The sequence below is a fragment of the Oxyura jamaicensis genome, chromosome 7 (genome assembly GCF_011077185.1).
Source record: "Oxyura jamaicensis isolate SHBP4307 breed ruddy duck chromosome 7, BPBGC_Ojam_1.0, whole genome shotgun sequence".
NCBI lineage: Eukaryota > Metazoa > Chordata > Aves > Anseriformes > Anatidae > Oxyura > Oxyura jamaicensis.
Window position 1 is genome coordinate 8394121 of NC_048899.1, and position 27310 is coordinate 8421430.

Consider the following 27310-nt stretch of genomic DNA (forward strand, 5'->3'; position numbering starts at 1 on the left):
GGCAAAACCATGAATCTCCTGGAGCTGGAGATCTGCCAGTTGCCCAACCCATCAGCCTTGGATCAATGCCATGCTGAACCTACGCACTCTGAGGAAAGCTTCATTGCTTTCCTGGGGTGGGGAGACACTAATTTGGTATTGTTCCTATGCATGGCCTCTCTGCAAAAGAGGAAAATGGATCAGGTCAATGATTGATGTGTGGTAGATCCAGAACTGTGCCCCCTAGTTATTCAGCATCATGCGATGCAATGACATAAATCAAGAGGTAGGTTGCATGCCAATGAGTGGATACGTTCTGAAGAGGGAAAGAGTGGCAGACTGTCAGGGAAGGAATTAATAAGAGAACCAGAGAAATAATTTGTCCTTCTGTTCCAGATCTGTCTAAGTACTGTGAAACCTAACTTTGCCCATATGAATAGCTTCTTGGAAGCCCTTCCTTCTCTGGAAGCTGAAAATATTCACACACTGAAAATGTATGTACCTTTAGTTAGGTTTTAGTGAAATGTCTCCTCTTCTCTCTACATACGTCCCATGTGTCTTTCTGAACCTGTGCATCTTTATCCCGCCTGTCTGGGGATTCACACGTACGTAGAAAAGGTCATTTGTGCTTCCTGCTTGGTGAAGAAGAGGAGAGCTTGTACAACTGTGATGAAAACAGCAGTACAGAGAAATGCTCCCCCTTCCCAGCCAGAAGTGCATTTAATTAGCATAAGTCCTCCCTCTTCTGGAAGGAAGAGAGAAATAGCTCCAGGCTTTATAGTTAAAAAAAAAAAAAAAAAAAAAAAAAAGCTTGGGAGGAGGTCTTTAAATAACCTTACCCAGTGTGTTGTAAAACAAAGTATTTTAATGAAATAGAAGGACGTTGCGTTGGGATGGGAGTTGTTTATTCTGGTATACCAGGCCAGCAGAGGGGAACAAGGTGTTTTCTTATGTTTTCCTTGTACGTTCATGTATGTGAAAGGGTTCTCTGCCAAAAGCTCTCCCTCTCTCGACGTGGCTGATGCCAGCAAGCTCGAGATGAGTGAAATCTTCTGAGGCTCCATCTTCAAGCTGGGTAAGGGTTCCCTCCTCCTCCCCCATCAATATTTCCACCAGCTGCCAGGCATCCAACCAGTTTAGTTGGGTTAGGTTTCGTTGCTTTGGGAGGGGGTGTGATAAGGGTTAATAAACCTGTGTTCCTGTTGCTTGTTTAAGTTCCAAAATGAGAACATTATGGGCTGTGAGGGATTTGAAATGAGACTGCCATTCAGATTACGGTGACAGCTTCAACTTGACTTTGCTTTACAAGGATTTAAAATCAAACGAGGTTTCACTCTTTCTGAAGTCGTTCAGTGCCCTTTTTAGCTTAAACCCCAGGGATAATTTTTCATGGTTCTTGATAGGAACTCTTCTGGCACTATCAGCCTTTGCTCTAAGTTAGCACTCGTCCAGCTTTTGTGCTTACTCTTCTCTTTACTGTCAACAAGTTTTGCAATCCGGAGTAACCTTTGAGAGGGTTTGTCACAATGCACTGTCAGAGCAACTAAACAGGCATCAAACTCATCTCCTGAATCCAGCGGGATGGCTTTGCAGCTGGCTGGGAATACCTGCTGCCTGACACTAGCTTGTACTGTATACGACAGTTCTTGTTACCAACATTTCTAGGCAAACCCCTTGATGCTCTATTTTATTTATAACTGTTGCAAAACATCCTGGGCAGGTTGCTGTCCTCTCTTTCTGCCGCTGACTATTTGTAAGAGTTGTTTGTGTAAAGCGAACCTTTTAGCTGAAATCAAAATTGAGTTAAAGACAGGGATTTGTGGGAACACAGATTGCCATAGCGCATCAGAGCAGTAGTTTGTCTGGAGTTGCTTAGTTGCCTTGCTTCTGACAGTAGCCAAGACCAGAAGCTTCAGGAAATATTTAAAACCCCTGCAATGGAAAATTTAGCAGTAATATGGGGCAGAAGACTTGTGGCCAAGTGGGTGGCAACCAGCTTGTGTGCTGGCACATCAGGGCAGAGACCCGTCAGCACTATTGCCATCCCACCTGCCATGACTGCTTGGGGAGTCTTACTGGGTTGTTCGAATATCATATTTCTCATTTCAGTCAGCATGCAGGTTTCTATTTCTTTCTCTGAATCCTTGTTTCCCCACCATTGTATCTTCTTAATTATTTACCCTGTTACCTTAATTATTTACCCTGTTACCGTAATTATTTACCCTCTTCCCAGCCCACGCTATTCTTTCTTGTCCGCAGTTGAATCAAACCCCATCTGCTGTCTTGCAGCTTCCTGCAGATGCTCCTGAGCACTTGACAAGTCCCTGGTGCCACAAAGGAGAGGGACTCCCATCCAGCCCTGCTGCCATAAAGCCTGTCAGGGCTGCCAGCATGCTGCAGAACTTAAATCCACTGGCAGTGACAGCTCCTCCACAGCCTCTCCAGTCCACCACTGTCAGAAACCCAGCTTTGGACACCAGCCGTTCCTTCATTTAGTATTTGGTGGGTGGGTGGGTGGATGGATGGATGGATGGATGGATGGATGGATGGATGGATGGAAGAATGGATGGGGTGATTTCTACCTACCTGCAAGTAGCAGTAGTTCTAAATTGCTTGAAAAAAGCCTTCCCTCTTTCCAAGAGCAGACTCAAAATTTCAATCGTCTTTAAAAGAGAATTCAAACTGTATTTCTGAAGTCTTCTTAAAGAGAGGTATGCAGTGCCTGACGGGTTTTTATTCTGGTATCTAAATGAATATACGTTTAGGATGCCTGGGCAAATTTGTGTAGAATCCTGTCTGTTTTAAATGCATGAGTTAATGGTTTTTTTGCATGCAAAAGGACCATGAGATGAGAACAGCGAACAAATCTGCCTTCAGGTGATTTCTTTCCAAGTATTCTGCACCCAGCTTTATTCTCAGATACAAAGTTACTTAATGTAAATGAATGAGAATGTGCACGAGTTTGATCTCCTCATTTACTTATATCCTCCTCCACTTCTGATGCTTGTAAGGAGTATCTATTGGCAAAGTACTAGTTAGGCAGCAGCAGGTCACCTTTTTTTCTCTCACGAGAAAACCCTTTACTTTCTGGTTTGTGCCCGTGAGGTTCCAGATGAGTGCTGAGACTGGAATAAGAGAGAGGTGGGACGTGCTGACATCCCTTCATCACTGAATCCCTGAGACGAGGTGAGGCTCTACATTTAGAGAGCTTTTAGGTACAACTCATCACATGAGACTTGTCCTCAAACCAAATCCCCCTGCCTCAGATGGACTCAGCATGGGCGGTGTTAAGTTTATTTGGCTCTAGAATAGATTAAATACAAATATTGACTTTTTTTTTTTTTTACCATTAATTTTTTTTTTACCATTAATTTTTTTTTTTTTTTTTTTTACCATTAATGCAGTGGGATAACTGCCTAAATAAAAGCTGAGATCTGTTGCATTAAATTAAGTTTTATGCTGGCAATATTAAAATTAAAAGAATGACCCTCTTAAATCTGGTCTTTAAAATCCCCTGATGTTTTTTTTTAAGGATTTCTTTCTTCCAGCTCTACCCCTGCCATGGCTTGCTTTTATTTCTCAGTAATTACTCATTAAAATACCATGGTAGGCAAATGCAGTAGTAGAGGCATTGACCAAGCTTGTGGAAGGCAATTTGTGTGGCTGTGCTGCCTTTCCTCCCTACACCCCACCTTGTGCATTTCGTGCTCTTTCCAGGGTCAAGTGCATCTCAGTACAGAAACTGTTTAGTGCTCAGTTTTTTTCTTATTTCAGAGCAAGTGTTACTGCCCTAAGTTTTCTTTGAAAATTAATTAGCATAATGTAATTCAATACAAGGTCCGTTGTTCTGAGTGCAGTCTGCAGCAACTGATGGCAGGATTTCCCGCAAGGTCAGTAATTCACTTCGTGTGGTGTAATTGACCTTACAGACAGTGACGTTTTTAGCCCTCTATCATAAACAAACAGTGGAAAAGACTTTTATTTACAGTATTTATTTGAGAAGGTAAAGAAAAATCATTCCTGGCCAATTTTCTTCACGTTCACTTTCAACCCCCTCCTTTTCTTTCACTTAAGGAAGGTTTGACATCATCTCTTTCTTTTCCAAGGTAAGTTTCTTTAATGCTAGCTCCGGGCACGGCCACAGGAGATGCAAATCCAGTTATCAGTCCACAATGGCGCACCTGAAGCTTTCTATAAAGACGCAATTTTTAGCATGATTAGAACCTCAGTTTGAGCATTATAAAGCTTAATACATTTTGTATATTTACCAGACTGTAAATTAGAGGACCGAGAAACTTTTCTATTCAGACAGATTCTAATTTCGGTTTAGAATAGAGAGAGAATGTATGTTCATTATGTTGGGTAAATTGGAGACCTAACTAGCCTGCCAGCAAAGCCACCTTTGCTGGCACTTGACCTGTCAGTGAAATTCAGTCCTCTACATGCCTTTTTTCTCTTCCATTGTGCTTACAGAAATGCTCAGAGCAATCATCAAGCACCGTGCCAGTTGGGTTCTATTGATTTATCAAAAAATCCAGGTCATTTTGCAGCTTGCTCTGTTTTTTTGTTTTTGTTTTTGTTTTTGTTTTGATCATTTTTCAAGTTGATTCTTTGAAATTTCTGGATAGCTGAAGCAAGAAATCTGGGACTGCTCTTGTAACCCCAGCTTGGCTGATTAACTCATACTTCTAGGAAAAAAAAAATACTGAAATTGCAAAAATACAGAAAATTTAATGAAGTGTTTAACCCCAGGATGGTCTAAACTGCAGTTAGAGCAAAAGCTGATGTCAAGAAGCCCACTGAGTGAAGGTGGAGGGGGAAGAGCCCTGCAGTCTCCCAGCACATCCAGTATAAGCACACTTGGGGTTATGCAGATGCCTGGCTTCCCAGGCAAGCACCTAACTGCAGGAGAGAGGCTGCAGCCTGCCACAAGCAAACACAGTACCTCAAAGTTGGGCTGTGCCAAAAGAGCCCAGTTCTTGTTTGCCATACTGGTCTTAAAGTCAATTCCCACCAAGCTTCATTGTAATGAGAACACATTCATTAACTCAAACTGTATCATTTCTCCCTAGAACAGCAGCTCTGTATGAAACCACCATACTTTACAAAGCAGACAATTCCCATTGAGAGCATTCTTAAGAGCCACTAAGAAACACAGATCTGATCTTCAACAGAAAACCTGCCTTTTCCTTAAGTAGTAGTCAGGAAAACTAACTCCAGCGCACAACGTTGCCTGCTGCTATCTTTCTCCCATCACTGATGGCAGGAGGTACCATTTGGGACCATTTATAACAGAAGCTGTCAGCAATTCTTTCAATAATACAACTACGCTGCCTCTCCTAAACACAAAATAACACGATTTGTGTAGCAAAAACTATTGCTCAGTGATAGGGACATCATCATCTGTCATCTCGTTTGTTTTATTTCGCAGGGAGCTAATCAGGAAACTGGCAACACTTTAAACTGCTACCAACTACCAGTTGCCTTCTCAGCTTCAGATACGGTGGAAAGGCAGCTTTTGTTCTTCCTGTGACTGATCGGTTCTTCTGAAGTGCCTAGAAGCTCTCTCTCTGCATTTGGTCAGTTGGATCCACCGTTCGGCATTCTTAATTTTTCTCCCAGGATGCTTCTGGATCTACTTGGTCCAACTCAGTTGTGTGTCTGAGGGAGAATGGTCAACACCATTCTGGACTTTCCCATTTCACTTGCAAGGGTCCTAACCTGGGCTCAGCCTCTCCACAGCAAGTCCCTGATGTAGTTGTGGTCTCTGGGTGTCTCACAGGCTTCTCATCTACTTTCTGATTCTCTGGCCTTATGCCCTCCTGGGGAAACAGGTTTGCTAGGAAGTCTTAATATTTCCTTGAACACCGACAGGTCAGTGACACAAACATCTCAGCACTTGGAATTTTTCCTTTTTGTTGACATGAATCATTGTCAAGGACATCTGTTTTCAGCTTGCTCTGTAGCTTGACCTTCTGCTGAGGTCCTTACAGATACCGGGAAGTAATGCCTCCTACCATCAGCAAGTCAGACAATGGTACATTTTTCTCCCTGAGCTGATGCTTGTCTTTTGTTTGATTCCACCGATGGGCAATAATTTACATTTTCCTCTCTGCACACACCTAGAAAATAGTGTAGAAGGCACCGGAGGGGAGGAGAACATCAGTAATTATTCTTGCTTCTTATTTTAGGATGGAACTGTTGGCTTTGTTTCATTTTGTTTCCCTTTACCTCAATTTATTTTTTATTTATTTGCTTACTTTTCCTGTTGACATAACATTTTCTCAATTCATATTCCGTAATCCTTTGTCATCTTCCTCTCATTTGTATCCATCTCCATTCTCCCTTTCTTTGTTCTTTTCTCTTTCCTCCTCTTTTGCCCTAGTTAAATTTGGTAACTTTTTCTCTGGTTTCCATCCTTTCCAAGATACCAGCCGCTCTTTTTGCTGTGATCCAATAATAGAATCACGCTTCCTCTGACGCTAAGGAGATAACCCCTTTGTGCGTGTCCCTTTCTTCCTAAGTGATACAGACAACTCTCAGGCGATGACAAAACCCAGCTAAGCGGTGATGAAATATAAACATTTTCTGGCATGCTGCGGCAAGCCGGCACCGAGCAGAGGTGGTGCCATTGTGATTGATTTGCTGGTGGGATCCGAGGGGAGGGATGGAGCTGTCCAAGTGTTAAGAGTCTTTACTAGCAGCGCAGATGACAGACTTAAGACAAGCCCTAAGGAGTATGTCTTTGAAATTTAATAACATAAGAAGAAAAATATTCCACACTTCACTAGCAAATCTAATGCTACACAGTAAAAGCATTATGAAGCTTTTTTATTCCTTTTCCTTTTTTTTTTTTTAATAGAAAAAGGAAGAGAAGTGGTTTACGAAAGTTGATTAAGAATGTGGTTTCCACACTACTTCATTTTAGAAAATCACGCTGATGGCTGATATATGTTTTCCTGCACTTTATAACTTTTGAAGTGTATTAATTTTCCCTGCTGGGGAAAATGTCGTTCAAGAAGATTGGGGGAGGAGGGAGGGGGCCTGACATCCTTATTATGCTGTCACGTAACGACTACTTCTTCAGACTCTTCAAGGTCTGTGTCTCTGGAAGAGTGACAGGCTAATGGGTTCTATTCTTAAATTCTAAGTATCCTTGATAGTGCACCAAGCAATTTATCTTTAAAATAAAAAGTGAAAAAAAAAAAAAAAAGTTCTGCTGATACATAGTTGCAGAAAGTCACTGGGAGATAGCTGAATAAAATTGAATTTCTCCTATCTTGCAAAAATATAAACACAGAGTATTGACACACTTGCCTCGGAGTGCCTGTATCTTCACAGGACAGGACCAGATGTAATTACCTACATACTATGAATTTCATTCCGATCACAAGATCTTGAGCTGGGAGTATCATATGCACCCAAGCCTGCGAGCAACTGCAGTATTTCCACTGGGAATAATGACTTCTGATGACATGATCCATCGTGGCGTGAAATAAGTTCACGTCGTGACATGTATCTGGGAGAAGCACAAACAGGATTTAATAACATAGAAATCAAACAAAACATGTATTTATTCTCCATCAGGTCCTTAAGATCAGAAATCGGGAGCTTGGCAGCAGTGGGAACAGACAGAGATGGCTCTCAGGACTTGGTGGTGTTGGTGTTTTGCCTCTGAAGTCGTGATTTTCAAATCCAACTGTGGGTTTCCAGCTGTGAGAATGCATTAAAAGATGCTAGGCATGCATTTGAGAGAGTAATAGATAAACTGCACAAACACGTGAGAAGCAAAAGCTTTGATAGTGCAAGGAATTTGCCTAAACAATTTAGATAGTCGATGAATTATCTGTTCCTGCTAAATGAATAATTCTTGCTTAAAAAACATTCAGGTTGGCCCCAGACTGTGCAAAGTAGGCAATATAAATGCAGCCAGTAAAGTTCACTCACATACAAACAAAATGAACAAAACCAAATCTCTATTTTTTAAGCAAATCAGATGCATTCATACCGTTGTCTTAGTTTTGCTTTGTCTTCAAATCGCAGAATAGATGGGAGAGAAACGAGAATGCTGCATCGTGGTGCGATGGCAAGAACATATGGGCACACTGATTCATGCTCTGTCTCAGGATATCACTCCACTAGCTGGCAAGCCATTTTCCCTAACTCTTTCCTCCTGCTGCTTAGCTACTTTCCTAATGGCTGGTATCAATCAGCAAAAGTCAGTTTTCTGTTCCGGTCTAGAAATCAGTAGGACTCAGCCATCGTCGCTGGAGGACTGCCGGCCCACCCCACTGTCCCCTGGGGGCGATCTCGGCTGGCTATCATTTCCGACCCTTCTTTTTCCTTCTCTCAGACACAGTCCAGCTCTCTCTAGTTTGTCTTTGATCCCCCAACCAAGCCAGACGCTGTGCAAAACCTCTGTGATGGTTTTAATTCAGTCTCAGAACCCACTTGTGTGCGGGTGTTTCAGGCTGGAAATTAGGAGACATTTTTTCTTGTTTAGTGGGTGACATTGGTGGTAGGGGATGGTTGGACCAGGTGATCCTGAAGAGGGCTTTTCCAACCTTAATGATTCCAGGATTGTCCCCTTGGCTGTCGTTGCTCACAGTGCCCTTCTGCTTGTGGCCCGTGGTGGCCATTTTGAAGTGACACTTGACCTCTTGCTTAACTCGATCCCCTTTTTATCCTTTATGCCTCCAAACAGAATTTTCCTCTTCTGCTGGGAGCAATTTGAGCATCTTATGCCTCTTAGTTTATACGACACACTTAAAAATAATTAACCATACAGATAAAACCAGGCTAATTTGAAATGGTTTCAGGTTCCTACACTTACTTTTAGTATAAAATCACAGTGAGATGAAGTTTAAGAAACAAGCATTATTCTGCATCATCAAATCTCTACTCAGCCTTCAGCTCTTCTAATTATTGTCGTATTTAAAACTTAGGCCAAGCTTTTAAAAAACAGCTCTTAATTTATGTCCTGAACAGTGACAGGAACTATATTCTGAAGGACCTGATCTGGGGAAGGAAGAATACGGAAGACAGAGGAAAGTTTGGTGAGCCTCATAATCCGGGTTAGCAGCCCCATACTCTAAGTGTTTAAGTTCATCTTTCCATCCTGGAAAAGCTTCAATTCTGATCTAACAACCTAGATGAGGAAAAGGAGGTGTCAGGGGACTCTGGAGCTCACTTCTGCAGGTCCCCCGCCAGCGTGGCAGGGCTGAGCCAGCCAGGATGGAGTGCCTGCCACATCCGCAGCGTTAAGCACCGAGGGAAAAGTGCTCTGCAGATAAATCTGGCTGAAATAAGGAACACTCTCTCTTTCCGTAGGGCAGATTAGTGGCGACCCAAGGAATATCAATAAGTAATACAAAGCTACTGGGGCCACACTCTGTTTTCAGAGCACTAAAGCGTGGAGCTAGAGGAGGGGATGCCGTTTCACCACGCTGAGATGCAGGTGACAGATCTCAGTGCTCGAGCACTTGTGGATTTATGACACTGTGAGAAGCAATGAGTGGATTACGCTCCTCCATTTGCAGGCTTTTCATCTCCACTGTATGTAATGATATTCTTTTTCATTTAATAATTAATCCGAATAGAGTACAAGTTACTAATGAAAATAAGATTGAAATATAGTTGTGCAGAAGACAAATGGATATACGAATTGCATATACAGGCAATGGATGGGGCAAACCATTTGTAATACTCCCGTGCCTTTCAGAGGAATTAAAGTCTTAGCCCATGCATCCTACTGAGGCAGCTTGAGATGGGAACTGATCCGTGTAGTGCAGAGAGTTTCAAAAGGAGGTTTTCTGGCATGATTTAATGTTCTGAGAAATAGATTCAGGTCCTAATCCTAAATTTACCATTGATTTCTTTTGTTCCTTCAGATCTAATACTAAACACTTTTCACTGACTTAAGGATTTGAATGATGGCTCTTCAGGTACTAAGGGAAAATGTGGCTTTAATTTTTAAGCAGAATATCTCTTTAGCATCCAAAACAACCTGTGAATGGGGTTTTGCTGTTGTTTCATTCTTTTTCCCCCTTCTTTCTTTAATTTAGAGAGGATTCAACAATTCTGTTTAAAACTTTGGACTTAATAATTCGATGTTTCCTGAAAAGCATCAGTACACAGCACAATACCACATCTGCAAGTGAGGGGAAGAGTATCTGCAAAACAGTGAGTGCTGTGGTTAGCATTCACAAGGCAGCATGCTTTCACCACCTGACAACTTTGTGCATTTCATTAGAAAATTAAAGCCTGTTGCATTAAATGATTAAGTGGATTAATTGATGTCCTCCCCAGTTGTTCAGTCACCTCCATGTGAATGCATGGTAATAACGTCCTGGATCTGTTACGTCTCTGTGATGTGCAACTGATTCTTAGTTAATGCACTCTTGCTGTAATTGCTTTTTAATAGAGTGGATTAGAAGATTATCCTTAATTTAAACTGTATTTATAACAACAAAAAGAATCACATGAATTCTATCTTAATCAGTAGATTCTGAGAGTTAAATGATTTTCTAATAACGGTTCTTACAATTACTTGATGTCTTTAGGACCTCAGATTTAATCAGGAATTTACCTATGATTTATTGTGGTGCAAAGACAAAATTGCAAGGAAGAAAATATTTTACCAGTGGGGATCAGAAAAACAGATAATACACATTTATTTCTAGTTATTATCGTCTTCCTGTTGGAATTCTCATCCATTTTATCCTAGAAGTATTAGCTCAGAAACAGCTGGAGTAAATACAGAAGCTAGAGTTTTTCGTAGGAATTCAGAATGCTGGATCCAGTGGCAGTAGGATCTCAGTAGCAGTTTGGTATGGGGATGGTGGAGCAAGAGAGTCATAGGTACTTGGGAGAACGTGGTGAGAAAAAGAAATGAAGATGATTATTCACTGGAGATGTCATGGAGGCAGTGTAGATGGAAGGAATCAAAGCTCGAGCTTTTGGTCTGTTTGTTGCTTATAAAGAGTAAGAGAGTCTGGGGAAGGCTCCCTTACAGGCTTGAGGCAGAGCAGAGCTTGGGTTGGATCAAGTTTTTGTGGTGAGTCTTCTCAAAGAGTATTTCCTCTGAGCTCAGCTTTAAACACATGCCTTGATTTTGCAAGCAGAAATTAGAACAAAGAAACAAACCCATTAAAATCAAGCATATTAGGCCAGATTTCACTGTTAGCAGTATTGGCATCTGCTACTGCGTTTATATCTGAAGTTGAAATCTTGGCCCTTAGCCTGTGAGCAGCAGTTTATGACCATTCTGGATACAGTTCAGAGCTATGCTAAGTGGTTCCATTTGAAAGACATTTTTCAATTACAGAAAAACAATTTTGGGAAAAGGTTCTGTTCAAAAGTACTTGTTGAAATTCCATTTATGCATCCTGGCGTGGTTGCTTTGGTTATGTTGCTAAAGCTCTTGTGAAACTAAACTAGCTCCCTAACAAGCCTATTAGTGCTGCATAAGGAAAATCAGAGATGGATCTGAATCAAACCTTGGATGGATACGAGCAACTTGGAGAGAGTTTGTATATGAAGATGGAGGCTGTTTTTTTCCTTTGTAGTTGCTGCAAACAGAATCTCAATCCTGAGCATCTCAAGCTTTGCAGAAAATCTAGAAGCAGGTTTGAACTTTGATTTATAACAAATGTAATTAAATGAACCTACACGATCTCAAGGGTGGCACATCTGAAGGGTTGCTTACAGTGGGAACAAAGGATAGACACCAAAAGTATCATCTAATGGAAATCTCAGATTATTTTAATCATAATATGTCATATTTATAACAGAAGATCGCCCAATGTGGGGAACATAACCTAACCCACAGTTTTCCTATACAGAAAATAAACTCCTGGAATTCTGCCCTAAGATCATTCTTTGTTATTTCCAGAGGAGAGTGTTTGGAGGACTTCCATATAAATGAAGAAGAAAGACAGAGGTTGCAGGTTCCTTGGCTGTGCCTGGGTGATAACTGCCCTACCCAGAGCCTGACTTTTCTTGGAGTGGGACCTGGGTCTGTGCTGTCCCAATCACACAGCACTGCAAGAGTAAGACTTGTGCTATGACACTAAAAAATGGGCACTGTAATAGCTCTGGTTCCCTACAGGCCTATTACAGTACAATATTAATAGGCAACTTTGTAATTAAGAATAATATAGGAAGAGTTTACAACAATGTTTAAAATTTGCATTGGACAGTGAAGTTTGTAAGTGATTCTCTGTGCAGCCATTTTTTTAATCCTGTCAGAAGGGTGATGTAGGAATCCCTGAGCTTGCCAAAGCAGTAGCATGCTGGTTTGAAAGCTAAATGCACAGGAGTTTTTTAGAAATCATCAAAAGAGCACAACTCACACACACACACGCACAAAATTAGAAAACACAAACCAGTGGACTGCCAGAGATGGAGATGTTTTAGCCTGATGCAGAGCTCCCTGCATGGAAAGACAGGTGGGAAGCTGGAAACCGTGGCTTGCAGTGGGGCCACTTTGATACGAGTGATCGTAAAAGAGTGAGGAGCCTGGAAAAACGAACTGGGCTGATCAAGAAGATGAGGAGGACATAGGAGAACTGAGAAAGATGCACAGAGAGCCGCACCTGCAGGTAGAGGTACAGTTTCAATACAAGAAGGAGAGTTATCGATGGAGGAGGAAAGGAGCTGTGAGAGCACAGCGCACATTTTCTAAGAAACGGGAACACTGAGGTATTCACCAGGAGCTTTGGGGGGTAAACTGAAAGGAGACAGGAAGGCTGCAGAAAATTATGTAGTTAGATATGAAAGATATACATGGGGATTTGTATTCAGTTCTTCTAAGATCGTAAAAGCTAAAGTTACCTCCTATCACCGAGGGTTTTCCAGAATATAAAAAGAGAAGAAGCAGTGAGAAAAGTTAAGACAACGGTGGAGAAGACTGTTATCTTCCATCTTTTGGAGACTGTGACAGCCTAAATATTAGCTGAAGCCATCCAGCAAATGAAACATGGATGCCTCGACTTGTCAGCTCACTTTGGAAACCTAGATATAAATGAAAATGATTAAAACTACCTGTCCTTATGCAGTCCTAGGAAGGGGATGGATTGGACTTACAAAGTCTTATCTCCCTCATCTTAGTGTGTATCTGGCTCTGTGAGCACAGGAGAGAGCACCTAGCATCTCTAAGCAGTCAGCAGTATTGCAAATGGCAAGTTCAAGGAATGAGAAGCATATTTTCTATCTGAACCTGGTATGTGAGAGGCTGCTTGAGTCTAACAGGATATTTTTTGTTTTGGAAACTATTACATGTCAGGGACTTAGGCCTGAAAGGGCATTCAGGTTGCAGGGCTGAGCCAAACTCATTCAGACCTATGCTGGCTTCTCAGGCAGTGGATGAATAATCCATAAAGAATTATTATTATTATTATTTTTTGTCTGTGAATAAAGGCAGTAATGTACCCATCAGTCCAGGACAACAAATGAAAAGCAATTCATATATTCCAGACTCCTAAAGGATGGGATGTGCCACAAAATAGTCACAAGTGTTAACCCTGCTTAAAACCTTGGCAGGAAATGTCAGGAGCGGCATTTGAAGCACCATCAATCTGCAGAACGTATGATCCACCCTACAGTGAGCTTTTCTGCTCTTTAACTATCACGTGGCTGTGGTGTTACAAGATGCTTCGCACATGCCTGATACTATAAGAACCATATTAACTTAGGATCCCTTTTCAACACTCCCCAGCCACATCCCATTACCTTGCCATAGATTTTTATTGGATGCTATCCAGCAGTTCAGGAGTAGTGTCATAAATGCCTCCATGACAGAGGACGTTTGTTACACTCGACAGCAGCATTCATTACTGTAAGCAATAGCAGCCAGGCTGCATTTCCTTACAGTATTTAGCTATCACTTGACGAGAGGTGAGAGCAGTTTGGCAGCGGCGGGAGCGGAGCAGCCTGAGGAGGTGACACTGCGTTATCTCCGATGGTTCAGCTGATGCCTTTGTCCACACGGGGCCAGGAGATCTGCTGTTGACTCACAGCAATAAACGCTTCTGTTATTATTTATGATTTTTTTAATATTGCCTCGAGGCTCCGCTGGGCAAGCTGTAAGAGTCCCTGCCCCAGGCAGTGGAAGGAGATAAGCTGAACAAAGCCGTGTTATCACTTGCCATCGCGGACAGGGAGCTGAGGCACGGGATGATGTGTGCCGACAAGGAGCAAGGCTGTCACTGGAACTGATCTCCAGGCTTGTCCTGCCCCTGCTCAGTAACAAGTCTCTGGCTTCACTAATGCTCTTGCATGGTGTTTGTGGATTTGTACTTGTTAAAGTTATTAGGTTCCTGCAGCAAATGTTCCTGGGCAATTGAAGTACTAGAGATTTGGGTTTTTGTTCCCTTTTTCTCTGTGAATAGAAGCCCTTGGGGCACCAGTACAGACACTTAGAAGCCAGGTAAACATCTAGCAGTGGTTTCTGCCAGCTTACCTGGCTCACAGCACCTGAGAGTATGCACTTTGCATAGCACAAGCTCAGCTCTTGGAGATGAGGCTCTGGAAACCTGTTAATTGTAGGGCCTCTGGAGCCAGCCCGTACCATGTAATTAACTGGAGTTAGCATCACAGAGGCTGCAACAGCTCAGGGCCGTGCCTGGATCTGTGGGCTCAAAAATCTTCTTTACCAGCTTTTTCATTTCTTTTATATGCAAAGTATAAAGCTAAGAGAGGACACAATCAACAAGGGCAATCCCAGCGTAGTTACCAACCTGGGCCTCGCTCATCCAGCTGCCCGGGGGAGAAGAGCACAGCAGGAAGAGGAACACGGAGATGCTACCTGTGAAGCAAGTGCCGTAAGTGCTTCAGGCCATTGACTCTTCTGGACTCCTTCTCTCTTGGTTTTATCTCAATATTGGATCAAAGACGTTTTGCACTGCAGAAAACTTACTGCCCACCAAGCTCGTCTGCTCTCTTAGCGTGCCTATGGACAAAACAGCCCAGGTGTAAAGAGGTTTATTTTTAGCAGCTGGGTTTCACCTACGCCTGTCACTGAATAATCATTATACCTACTGCAGCTCCCCTCTCAAAAAAAAAAAAAAAGTCACAAAAGAAAGTTTAAGAAACTACATAAGCTTTGTCGAATGTAAGGAATTCCTTTTACAAAGACACCTCCACGGGCAAGTGAGCTCGCTAACCCCTACCATAGATTCATGCCAGCAGCATTTCTTAGCATGGGACTCCAAGGGCATAAAAGTCAGGATTTCATAGCAGTGTAAGGCTAATGATTAAAGTATGTGTGATGGTAGTCACAGTAACAGCGCTGAGCAAGGAAGCACCCGCCTTTCTCTTCGGCGCTCTGACAGCCTGGTATTAAAGACGTGCAAGTGTCAGAAGATGGAAGAAATCAGCGAGCCTCTTTGACAGATGTTACGGCACAGTGTTTGTGCTGTCAAGGCAGAGAATATGCCAAACCTGAGAAATGACAGTAACAGGAATGTTTAGGAAAGGGAACAAGCCTAATAGAGATGCTGCTGTTGACAATAACATGCTTATGTTAAAAGTCAGCTCTTTGTTTGAGCTTTTACTTGGCAAAGAGATTATTGAGCCCGTTTTGCTACTTGTGCTTTTTGTTTTGTTTTCATACCCCTCCTGTGTGTCTGTCTGTTTTTACTATTATGGTAAAATACTATTTAGTTGTAATGTGGAAGAAAGATACTAGTCACTCTGTAATGTTCTGTTTCACTTGAATTACCATGATAGTGTTTGCAACGTCTGAAGGCTCCATTGTACCAGATACTGAGTGAATGCCAGAAAAGATAGGATTAAAAATCACTATTTTTTTAATCCCGAAAAGTTCTGAAACAGATAAAATAAACCCACTTACGAGTTGGGAGAGCTGAAGTTTGAGAAGATTAAGGATGGCATTGGAGCCACCTATCTGGCTACTTTAAAATGGAGTAACTTGTTCAGTCTGGTCATGGGGCTAGCTATGGAGTGAGAACCTACAGAGAACATTTGATTCCACTCGTCTCTTTCCAGTCACTGTAGAAAATACCTGGACAGCTACAAAAGACTGGGCATGGAAGAGCCAGCAGGGAAACCCGAGGTGAAGCTGGAGGCTGGGACACAGCAGGAGGCAGGCTCTGCTCTCTTGGCAGTGCATTAACAGCACTTTTCGTGTAGGGAAGAAGCTCACTTGACAGAAACCAGAATCCATGTACATTAAATCATCCTCAAAGCTTGAAATAATCATGGTAACAACAAACTAGCTTTGAGAACAGAATGGAAGTGTCATCTTATTTGCTAGGAAAGCCTGATGAGTGCTAGAAGCATTAGGAATCAGCAGTGTTTACCCAGAGCTTCTGCCCTGATCCAGGCTCATAAGGACACCAAACTTCTGTTTAAGGAGCATGTTCAGAGATAAAACATTTAGGGAGAACATGGAGAGGTAAAGCAAGGTCAATAGCATTGTTTCTCAAAAGTGTTTTTTCTGTGAAGTAGCAGCTTTCAGGACTCATGCTTGAAGGAGTACTAGGAGTAATGCCTACTCTAGGAGTAAGCTGAAGTTTGGCTTTCAGATGTGCAGAGCAATGGGCAAACCTTTTGTCTCATTCCACCTTCCTGGTGGACTTTTGTTGTCAGCAGTGATTATTGGTTGCACTGTAAGTGCTGGCTCTTGGGGTCGAAACTATTGTATAAAAAAAGGATGTGTTAATTACTGTTCGTTTCAGTAAGCTTGGACATAAAGTGGAGATAAGTCCTTATCCCAGAGTTATTAGGGTTACAAAACATTGATGATGCACATGATCTGCTTTGTTACCAAATGCTTCTTATATTATGGATTGTTGCCACCGCATGGTAGTTGCATGCATTTCTTTATTGAGGATGGGGTTTACGTTGTCATTGCCTACATAAGCCTGACTTTCAGTGGTATTTAAGTGCCTTGGGATGCCTACAAGTGTCTAGTTCCATTCAGAAGCTCTGGTATACACATTTGCCATTGGTGCAAATTAGAGGAATTTCTTTTTCAAGTGGGATTTAATCCCCCCGTGGCTCAGGTGTCTGAAACAAGATATGGAGAATTGCTCCTAGTCAGTGCACAATCACCTGCCATAACTGTCTAAAAGCAGCAGGTGATTTCCTTTGAAAAGGAGGATTTTCTCACTGGAAACTGCTCTTTCCAGAGCCCAGGTGAATTAACTACTCGTCTTGGTTTCCACTATGGGATGGCAAGGGCAGATGAGATGAATCCCACCCTGTGTCAAAAAACTATGATGAGTCTGGCCATTCCCTTTGAGTTAATGGAAAGGATGCTGCATATGCTGTGCTGTCCAAGGGAAAAATGAGTCACCGTTCACATCATGGTCTCCTCTTCCATAACACAAGCATATCTATCTTATCATATGAGAAAGGAAGGAGGATCAAAGAGGCTTTAACTGAACAGCTGCAGGCATCTGAAAATAGAGAGTGGGGAAAGGAGAAAGAATGGAATATTAATAAAAGGTTATCTTCTATTCTCTGAATGCCTTTAAAGTGGTGTTTCCATTAGTCAGAGCTATGTTCCTGCATGCGTGGAATTCTTCTTGTCCTTATACATTGCTCAAATTAACGGAATTCTTAAAAATGAGACATATATTGATGCCCAAAATACATACAGCTGCAGTCAAGTAGGAAGTTCAGAGGAAAGCATGTTTTTACACCCAAATCTATATTCAGGGATCTCACTTGTAGCAGAAACTAGAATAAATTTCAATTTGTGGTGACAGCAGTTTTGCTGTGACTTAATTTTTCCAAGTTAACCCATCAGTAAGTTTTATATTTTAAATGAAAATTTTTATTTAACGTAAGTGCAATGTTTTTTTCTTCTCACACTCTCAGAACACCAAGAAACTAGCTAATGTATTGTGGAGATAATATTACATGGAATACAGTTGGGGATAGGCTGCTTCCAATATCCAACTTTAACAGAAGTTCTTCAGAATCAGATATTAAAGGGAACTTTACCTGTGTTCTGGAGCACTCGCAGTCCTATAAAAAGTCCTTCAGAGAGTTCTTTGTAAGCAGAGCTTCAGCTTCACAACTTCTGCAGGCATCTTTATGATGATTTATTCCTTCCTGAAGATCATCAGACTATACTGATCTGTACTCTTTTCCTCCATTGCCTTCTCTTCACGCAGCATTTTAAAATTTGAGCCTTTTATCATGTTCTTGCCCTGGGCAGCACAAGTACAAGAAGAGGAACAACACTGCTGATGCCACTGCTCTGAAGTTTCCCCACCAACAATCCTGCAGAGGTTACTGCTCTGCTGTGACTTTTGTTTGTTTGTTTGTTTGTTTTCCCTCCTCAAGGTAGATTCATCTGGAGACATGTGCCCACATATAGATATTACAGGTAACACTGTAAGCTACACAAATGTGTTCCTATTGTATGCACAAAAATATTCTTCTCTGGGAGAAATTTTCAAGCAAGAACTCCAGTTCTGGACAAAAGGTGGAGATTCTCTTGCCCTTCGTTCTTAATAGATTACTTTTGATTATCTCCTGAACGTATTCAAGCATGCCTCACTTCCACATCCAAAAATATTTTTACATCTTGAAGACTCTGCTCCTAAAGTTTCTGCTTTAAGACTTTCTATTTTGTTTCAAACCATTTTGAAAATCCCAAATGCCACCAAAAGGCCAAATAAAATCTAATATAAACAAGCTCAAGTCCAGCTGAAAGGTAGCTTTGCAGTAATGGTCTGGGTCTAGAAATCCGTATAAAAAAAAAGCTTTAAATTCTTTTATAGAAAGGATTTTCTTCTATCAGATAAATGCTTTCTTTGCTATAAGTAACTTTCTGGTGATTTTTTGATTGAAAAAGGATTTGTCGAGTTCTGAGATCTGTTTACGATCTGGAAATAATGCCCCTTCATCTAGGTCACATTTTCCTCACAGTAGGAAGTTGAGAGAAGTCCTCTTTGTCCATTGGCCAAACATCACTCCAGACCCTTATCTTCCAGGGGAAATGCACAGGGCCATATCCTGCTGCACTCTTACTTTTCATCCAGGACAAATCTCTACACACGGGTTTTTAAAGATAATAACTGTACTTGTGTTAATGCACTGCATGGATAATTTGAGGTTTTCTGTGTTCCAGGGGACTCACCTTCCACCTGAGCAGTCTGCCTGAGGAACTTCTCCGCGCTTACTTGTCTCTTACTACCTTCTTTAAATATTGGGTCTAGGAAACTTGCATGCTATGCCCCCACACAGTTAATAAAGCTGCCTTTCTCTTTGAAGGTCTAACCCTTAGTGTACTGCTAAAAGCCAAACAAAAGCAACTCTGTTCATTACAAGACCTTGTGCTATAGCTCACTAGTGCCATAATGAATCTGTTTGTGATGCCCTGATCCTACCGTCATTTAAGCACATGATTAAACTGATTTTGAATGGCTTCACTTGCATAAGGTGAGTCACGAGTGTAAGTACATTCTGAGATGAGCTAATTTTCCCTAATATACTTTGCCAAATTTCTGTCTGTTTAAATACTTCTGAGGAAGGAAAATAGTCATTACATTAGAGAATGACAAAAGGATTTTATTTTGGTAACAATATTTTAAAAGCCTTTATCAGCAGATTGTTGGACTTCGCTCTTTCTCAGCCTGTCTTTCGGTCTCCATTATTGAGAATATTTAGTAAACTGCTGCAAGTGAATTACAGCCTGCTCAAGATTATTTTTCTATGTCCTCTTGCAGGAAAGGTCTAAATAAACACAATGGGAAGGCAATGGGAGGAGGGGGTTGCCGTTATTTCGAAGAGGAGAATATTTAGAAGGATTTATTCACGCTTAAGAGTGGAGGACTTATAACAATGTCAAAAAAGTGCATTCCTAAGCAGAATGTAGTGTACATTTGGAAGATGAGAAATAATTGCTGTATTTGTTGAAAGCTGTTTATAGAACAAAAAAAAATGTAAAGCATCTATCGTATGGTGAAATCAGTTGCTTGGTAAATAACATTCTGCATGGTGTGACAGTAATGAAGAATTTTATCTACAGCCACTGCTATCATAGTTTGCAGCATCTGTTAAGCATTTTATTTACTCTTATTTAGGCAAGCACGCGAACATTTGCATGAAGAATCTTGCATTGTAGTGTTTGGAAACCTTCCCATCTGCCTTTCTCCTCCCTGCTTCCTCAAAATTAACGTTTTGTTTGATTTCTTACTAAGTAAAACCATGGGCCAGACCATGAGATGCTGTAAAGCAGCTCCATGATTTCCTCCCGTTTCCCAGGGGAGGATCCGAGCCCATCCAGTTGGAGTTTCTCTGCAGGATGGGTGATACCAACTCGGGATCTGGAGGTCAGAAAGCCGCTGTCATGCCTTGCAGCACCCAGGCTGAGAAGCAAGTCACATTGGCTGGGCATGCACCAAACCAGCTCTACGTAGCTTAACTAGCTGGGTGTAGGGGGCAGAAGCTCCAGGAGGCAGCCTGAGCACCTCTAAGTGGTGCAGTGCTTAGATATTACTCTGGACCCGAGTCCTCTCCTGCTGCCATAATGCCCATAAATCATTTAACTACGGCCAGGCAGTGGTATCATGGCTAATTAAGCTCATAATTACCTGTAGCCTTTTCCTCCCTGATCTATTTGCTGCCTTTGTTGTTGTGGTGGTTCTTGTTTTTTTCTAATTATTCTTTGACTGCAGAGTGCTCCAGGCAGGGGCTGGGGTATTTTGCCTTTTACACCTAGCACAGAGGTGCCCTGTTCCCAGGAGAACCTCTGGCTTGCATGATCGTCGTGTCGGTGCACGTGGCTGCAGCTCCAGTAGTGACCGAAGGTCTTCAGGCAGAGGGAATGTAATCCAAGAGGGCTGTGTGTCTGATTTATAGTACCACCCCAAGCAGAGGTGCCTTTAAAAAACAGGAACAGGAGAGCAAATCTGTTTGGCACAATATGTTACATAAGAAATTAGTAGCCCTTGATGAGCATGGTTTCAGCAAAACTCTTCTCTATATTGACTAACAATCATGTGTGGAAAATAAGCTGAATTACGTTTTGCCTACTCTTGAATGGAGTTGAAAAGTTCTGAGTAATGACGCTGGTTGAACCATTAATGGAAGTCCTTAAAATATAAGTAGTTTCTTGATACTTTCCACTTTGGGGCATCTTTCTTTAAAAAAAACAAAAAGAAAAACAAAAAGAAAAACAAAACAAACAAACAAAAAAAAAAACTGATGCTGCTCTATGTGCATAGGAGAAATCAATGGATGGGATCAATATTCCCTCCACAGGTAATAAATGCTGAGAAGCATTTCTGTCTATCTAAATTGATCCCAGAGAATTCTTTAAATTGGTTCTGATGTGTATAAAAATCATTTCCCTATTGATGAAAGCTTTTCTTTCTTTCTTTCTTTGATACGTTATTTCATCTCTGCCATCACTAATGGTCTCAGGCTTCCCTATGCAGTTATGATAAGCAGAATTTCTTAAATCCGTGCAAGATCGTAATTTTAATGAAAAAATAAATTACAGGGCTTGTGTCTTTGAAGATGAATGCTTTGCTTATGGTTAGGCAGTGTGAGTATTTTTAAATTGGCAGAGTTACTACATCTGAATTATTTACAGTGAAGCCTAAAATAATGGCCCTGCCTTTATTAGAAGCAGTTGCCCAGATCCAGCATCCCCTACTCTGGGTGTAAAAGCTGCTGTTACAGACAGGGGAATTTTCTTTCCTTTCACTTTCCTCATTCTGCTTGGTAGCTGACCAAGAGTTAATGTTATCTGATGGGTCTATGGACAAAAAAATTATTCTGAGACAGCAAATAGTGCTAGTAATCAGAATGAGTGTCCGAGCCTAACGTGCTACGGTAAGTTGTGGCATTGATGACTTTTGTTGCAGTTCTGTTTTATTAACCACTAAGCTGCTAAAACCCTCTAGAAATGTGAGGAACTTGTCTGCCAGAACAGGAATTGCCAGAGAATTTGGTAATTGGGTGTTAGGTGGTTCGTCAGTTGGTTTGCCTGAAGAAAAACTTAATGCTTCGAGGTAACTGTTGCCTCGAAGGGCTCACCGATGAGAGCTTTGGTTGCCTTTTGGACAGACGTGGAAGCATGAACGTGGTGAACCACAGCAGGAGTCATGTGTAATGGGAGCCAGCCAGCAGATTTTATCTGTTAGCTGCCCTCCAAAGACAGCTCAGCATCCAGCTGTTGGAGAAATGAGCCACTTGACAGCCCCCACGGTTGTGGCTTGCTTGTTTTCAGATGAAATCTTAAGGCTTTGGCCAACAGCATCTATTGGCCGCCAGAGCCTAACAGCTTGAACCTGCTCTGCTTCCTCCGCTTTGCCAGTGCAAAGATGGCCTTGCTTCCAGCTGCTTGAACACACAAACAAGGGGAGCACTGCTTAACCTTGTCTTGGCAAGGTTTCACTCAAAATTCATTTTACAAAGAAGACGGTAATCATGGCTGTGATTTCCATTAGGATCTTATGGAATATAAATTGTCAAGCTGTCGTTGGACAAGCAGAGGTCTTCCTACCTCCACCCCAGGTAATTTGGTCCTATCAACCCAGCAAATTAATCTTGTCTGGTTTTGTGGTCTGAAGAAACGCAGTCGCAAATTAAATTCAATTGCTTCAACGCACCAGCCCTATTTTACGTTTAGCCCCCCCTTCAAATTAGGAGATGGATTTCATATTGTATTTGCATATGAGGCTTTGGTATTTACATGGCACCAGAGGTATGCAAAGTTCCTCATGGACAAGAAAAAGTGTGTTGCTTGTTATATGAAACATACCTGAGCCTCAGGCAGTGTAGTAACTTTGATTTAAGCTCACATGTTTAGGTCAATGTGGAGACTCCAGCAAAATTACTTGTTGTTGTTGTTGTTGTTGTTGTTTCAGATTCTTGCTTTTGGTACTTAAAGGCTATGGCCTTTCTTTGTTCCATAATTTGATGTACATTTGGAAAAATTGGCTGGGCCAGATGTCCATACAAGATAAATTCATCGTAATTACCCTGTTCCCCACAGCGGGGTACGTGTGATAGCAGTAACCACATCATTTGAGGTACTAATTGATTTTAGGTTCAGTTCTGGTCTCAAAACAACAACGGGATACGTCTTTAATATCAGAAATACTTTTCTAAAAGGGCACGGGTGATTTTTACTGTTGTTATAAGGTACGAGTATATTTCCGGCCCAAACAGCAGAACTGCATTAGCAATTAATCAATGCCTACAGCAAAGGCCATTGCCAGGCTGGAAGCGGCAGCATGGCGAGGCGGCGCATGGGAGACGGGGAACGGAGGCTGTTCTCTGTAGGATGCTGGGGCTGGAACCCTGCAGCCATACCTTACTGAAATGCTAAGAAAATAAAGAGGAGCTGAAAGGCATGGGTCACTCAGAGGGTGTTCAGTCATCTCCCAAAAGAAATGCGACTGTTACAAGACATACATTTTAGCATACTTTTTTTTTTTCGGGGTAAGTCATCCCTCTTAGTGATTGCTTGCACAGAAGTTGTTCATACCTCTCATTGCTTTTGCTGCCATTCTCTCTACCTTTCCTAACTCACTGCACCCTTTTTGAAGCAAATGACCAGATGGTCAGAGCTTATGTTATTCTAAGGATGTAATAGGGGTACATCAGAAAAATTAGTGCCTACGTTCTAGCAATGGGCAACAGCAAATTAGCTGTAATTAGTACAGAGGCTGTTACTGTAGTGTCTCTTTGGCGTGGAGATGTCCTTTGTCATCACTCCTGTCTGCCAGTTTGAGGAAGAAGTAAGAGCTCAGGACGGGCGTGGGGCAGCCAGAGCCAAGCTTCGTTTTTGCTCCCTGGGTTGCCCATCTGGGGCAGCTTCTGGTGAGTTTGAAGTCTTTCAAACCTTGAGTTTGAGATCTAAAGGCTGTGAGATCTTGAGGTCTCATTCTTTGGAGCTTTGCGTCTTCTAACCAGAAACTGCTCATTTCAGTATAATTCAGCATAATTGCTGAGTTCAGTGAATTTGCCCAGACCTGTCCCACCTGACAATTCGTCCTAAGGTGTATGAAGAAAAAAATAGCTCCAAGCTTTTGTCTTCCTCTGAGTGTTATATCAAAGTGCCTTTGTTGGCGCGCGAGTGTCCTTCATAAAAACAGGGCTTTGCATGACAATTATGTAATAGGTTTTGTTTGGCTTCCTAATTGGAGAACATTTTGAAAGAGCAATAAAACACAATTTGTTCCTTCTTTCCAAAAAGAAACATCTCCTTTTGGAAGGAAGGAGGGAGTAAATTTACATTATAATGAGCAAATTGTTACGAGCGTGTAGATCAGCATTGACATAAAGGGTGACAGAAATGAGATGTTCTCATTTTGCGCCTTCCCCTCCCCTTTCTTCCCCTCTCGCAGGCATTGCCTTGTAGCATCCTTCTGCTACAGAGAGCAGGGAAGCCGCTGTGCTCGTAGTCAGCAGCCGTAGCACGTCGCGGCGTGGCTGGCACTAACTGTGCGTGAAATGACTCAATCCTCACCAGGGCTGCCCCGAAAACCTCAACCCTTTCCCCGGCACAGGGAGGCACGAGCAGTTTGCTGGTGCACCTTGTGCAGCTACTGTCCCTCTCTTTTTAACGAACGCGTTCGTTAGGGATCTGAAGAAGCTGAAAGTGACATTAACCCCCTGCCCAGCTGTTGCAGTGTCAGAGCTCCAGGTGAAATGGCATTTATTTGGCTCCTGGAGAAGTCATCCCAACGACTGCCTGGAGAGTCTGGCTGCAAGTGAAATCCATATGCAATGCTTCTGTCAGCAAAGACTTGCTGGAAGAGAGTTTATAATAAATATTCACATCTGCTGCTTTGGACACTCTAATCCATCCTACAGATCTTTGCTGTGTCAGGCTTTGTTCTAGACGAAGAAGCCGGGTAGTTATAAAGGTTTGCAAATAGGGCATATTTATCATGGTTAGCTCTACTTTCTAGTTCCTTTTCTCGCACGGATATCCATGGCCACGCTAAGCGTAACGCGTGATTAAGTATTTTGTAAGCTGGTTTAGACGATGCCTTTGCTTTCATTAATGGTGAAACGGCATTTGTTTACTTCCTGGAGCCAGTGGGTCTTAGATCATTGTTAAGAGTTAGTTTGGATGGAAGGACAGACAATATATTCCCGGGATAAACTATACATCCTGTAGTCATGCCCAAGCCCCTATGGCTTGCACATGGTGCAAATTGTGAGGACTTCCGATGGGTAATGTGTTCCCATTGGCCTCTTGGCAAATAACTTGGATGACTAAAAATGGCCCAAATCTCTCCCATTTTTCATAATCTCCCCCAAAATGACGGCCTTAGTGTCCGATTGACTTTGTCAGTGTCAATATTAATTATTCGTCTGCTGGTGATGTCTTTGCTTTCGGAGAGAAAATACTGATACATAAAAAGAGCTGTAATCATTTGGAGGGTATATTGAACTTGCTCCTAATAGAAAAAGGTGTTTGCCCGAGATCATGACTGGAATGCAAGGATCTCTTTGTTGGGAGGACCACATCTGCTCTGAAATGAATGTATTGATCCTTTCTCTTTTTTTCTTTTTTTCTGTACGTGAAACTCATGACTATTATAGTTAATTTCTGAAAGGAGAGAGAGTGTATCTGGGGGCTGGATAAATAAAAGTGCTTGAAACGTATCGCTTACCAGCTGTTACCTGTGCTGTTATTTAAGCAGAAAGACAATCAACTTATAAACACGTTCTGCCTCATTGAGGGCGATGAAAACTGAGTCCGTTCGGTTCGTAAATAAGCACATGGAAGCTGGAAACTCTTTAAAACCTTTTCCAGTTTTTTTATTTTTCTACCTTTAGACCTAGTTCTATCCAAATTTAATTTGGGTTGGCTTTTCCATAAGGCTCTTGGGGAGCAAGGTACTCAGTTGAGCTAGATGCCTGACCTCCCTGGAACTTGGCTGGAAACCTGCCCTTTCCTTTATTGCAGTGCTGTGCAAGAACAGCAACGTAATAGTGAGGTCTGATTCTGATACCTCCAGCTATCAGCAGAGCATCTGCTGCTCAGCCTGCATGTCGGAATCTGGCCCTAAATAATTGCATTCAAATCCAGGTAGAATAGCTGTGCGCCTAATGAGCAGCGTGCCCGGGTCTCCAGATTCACTTAATCACTCCGAAACCCAATCTCATTACCATTGATCTATCCAACTTTCCCATCATTTATCTCCGAAAACAGGAGCACGCAAAACGTGGCTCGTCTTTAAAGTGGCAAGCCCCAAACTTCCAGCCTCTCTCTCTCACTGCTGCCTTCGCAAACCTCGGTAACTTTGCTCTGAATTTCAGGTCGCGCCGTGGCCGTGGCGAGCGGCAATGGATCCGTGAAGGTGCTGTACCTGGAGCTGGGGCAGCTCTCCAGCCTGCGGGGCCACGGCGAGGAAGAAGTGCACAGCGTTGCCTTCGATCACAAGGCAGGGCGGCTGCTTTCGGGGGGTGCCGACGGTATGCTTTGCCTCTGGACCTGAGGACCAGCGCGCTGTTTTCACGTAACCTTAACCTCAAGGATTTACGAGGGGAAAAATGATTTGACAGCGTAGCAGAGAGGGCTTAGTGAAGTGTTTCCGTAGTTAATGTTTTCAGGGAGCATAATTTCCTGAGAGGAGTATTATTCTGCATTTTATCCGAATAAAATCCCTGGTTTCTCCCTCTTTACGTTGCCTGTTTTTCCGAACATCCAGCAGCTCCCGTTTGGTTGCTCCTGCAGAAATAGCTTTACAATGACGCCTAATGACAGAGCAGCCGAATTGCAAGGAGATCGATTTTGAACGTAACACCGCCAGAGCCACCAGCGCTCGGCTCCCCGTTTCCAATTGCAGCCTGCGGGAAGACGTGAAGTTTTAATAATGCAGCAAGGTGGGATTTTTGGTGCAGCCAACGCTCTGGCCTCCGCCGGGGCAGGAAGGAGGCCGAGTTGGGGAGCGCGGCGCTGACGGCAGCGGGGCCACCCGCGGAAAAACCGCGGGGCGCAGGGGCTGCACGCAGCACAGCCTGAGCGCTCCGCAGCTGGATTATCATTGGTTTTTTTCCCATTCCCTCCTTTTTATTATTTTTTCCCCTGAAAGAAAAAAAAAAAAAGAAAAGAAAAAATAATAATTATTATTAATAATAATAATAAGGGGCGCGGAGCGGCGCGGTGCGGCCATGCCCGTCCCTCGGGCTGGGGAGTCCCCGCAGGGGAGCGGGGCCCGCCGGCCGCGGGGCTCCTCCGCCCTCCCCCTGCCTGCCTACCGCCTAACCAGCCCCCTCCCCACTCTTCTCCCCCCTCCTTCCCCCGCTGTGGCAAATCCTGAACCGCAAGAGATCCGCTGGGCATAGGGAGGGGATATATATATATTTTTTTTTCTCTCCC

The 27310-nt window shown here is 42.6% G+C and overlaps 2 protein-coding genes and 1 long non-coding RNA gene across 6 annotated transcripts in view; 2 read left to right on the top strand and 1 right to left on the bottom strand.

Moving 5' to 3' along the window:
• The window catches only part of SPAG16 (sperm associated antigen 16), a 398567-nt gene extending 371958 nt beyond the window's left edge, over positions 1-26609 (top strand). For all 4 annotated transcript variants that reach the window (XM_035331772.1, XM_035331769.1, XM_035331770.1 and 1 more), the window contains one exon: positions 26248-26609. In XM_035331772.1, the coding sequence (XP_035187663.1) occupies positions 26248-26426 (179 nt within the window). In that variant the 3' untranslated portion in view covers positions 26427-26609. The remainder of the gene's footprint in view (positions 1-26247) is intronic.
• Positions 26610-26659: 50 nt separating this feature from the next.
• LOC118169946 overlaps positions 26660-27310 on the bottom strand; it is an 893-nt gene continuing 242 nt past the window's right edge. Inside the window, exon 2 of the long non-coding RNA XR_004752386.1 lies at positions 26660-27016. This is a non-coding gene — a long non-coding RNA (uncharacterized LOC118169946). The remainder of the gene's footprint in view (positions 27017-27310) is intronic.
• Positions 26748-27310, top strand: part of VWC2L (von Willebrand factor C domain containing 2 like) — a 38346-nt gene continuing 37783 nt past the window's right edge. Inside the window, exon 1 of the mRNA XM_035331776.1 lies at positions 26748-26814. The gene's annotated coding sequence lies outside the window, so the exon portion shown is untranslated. The remainder of the gene's footprint in view (positions 26815-27310) is intronic.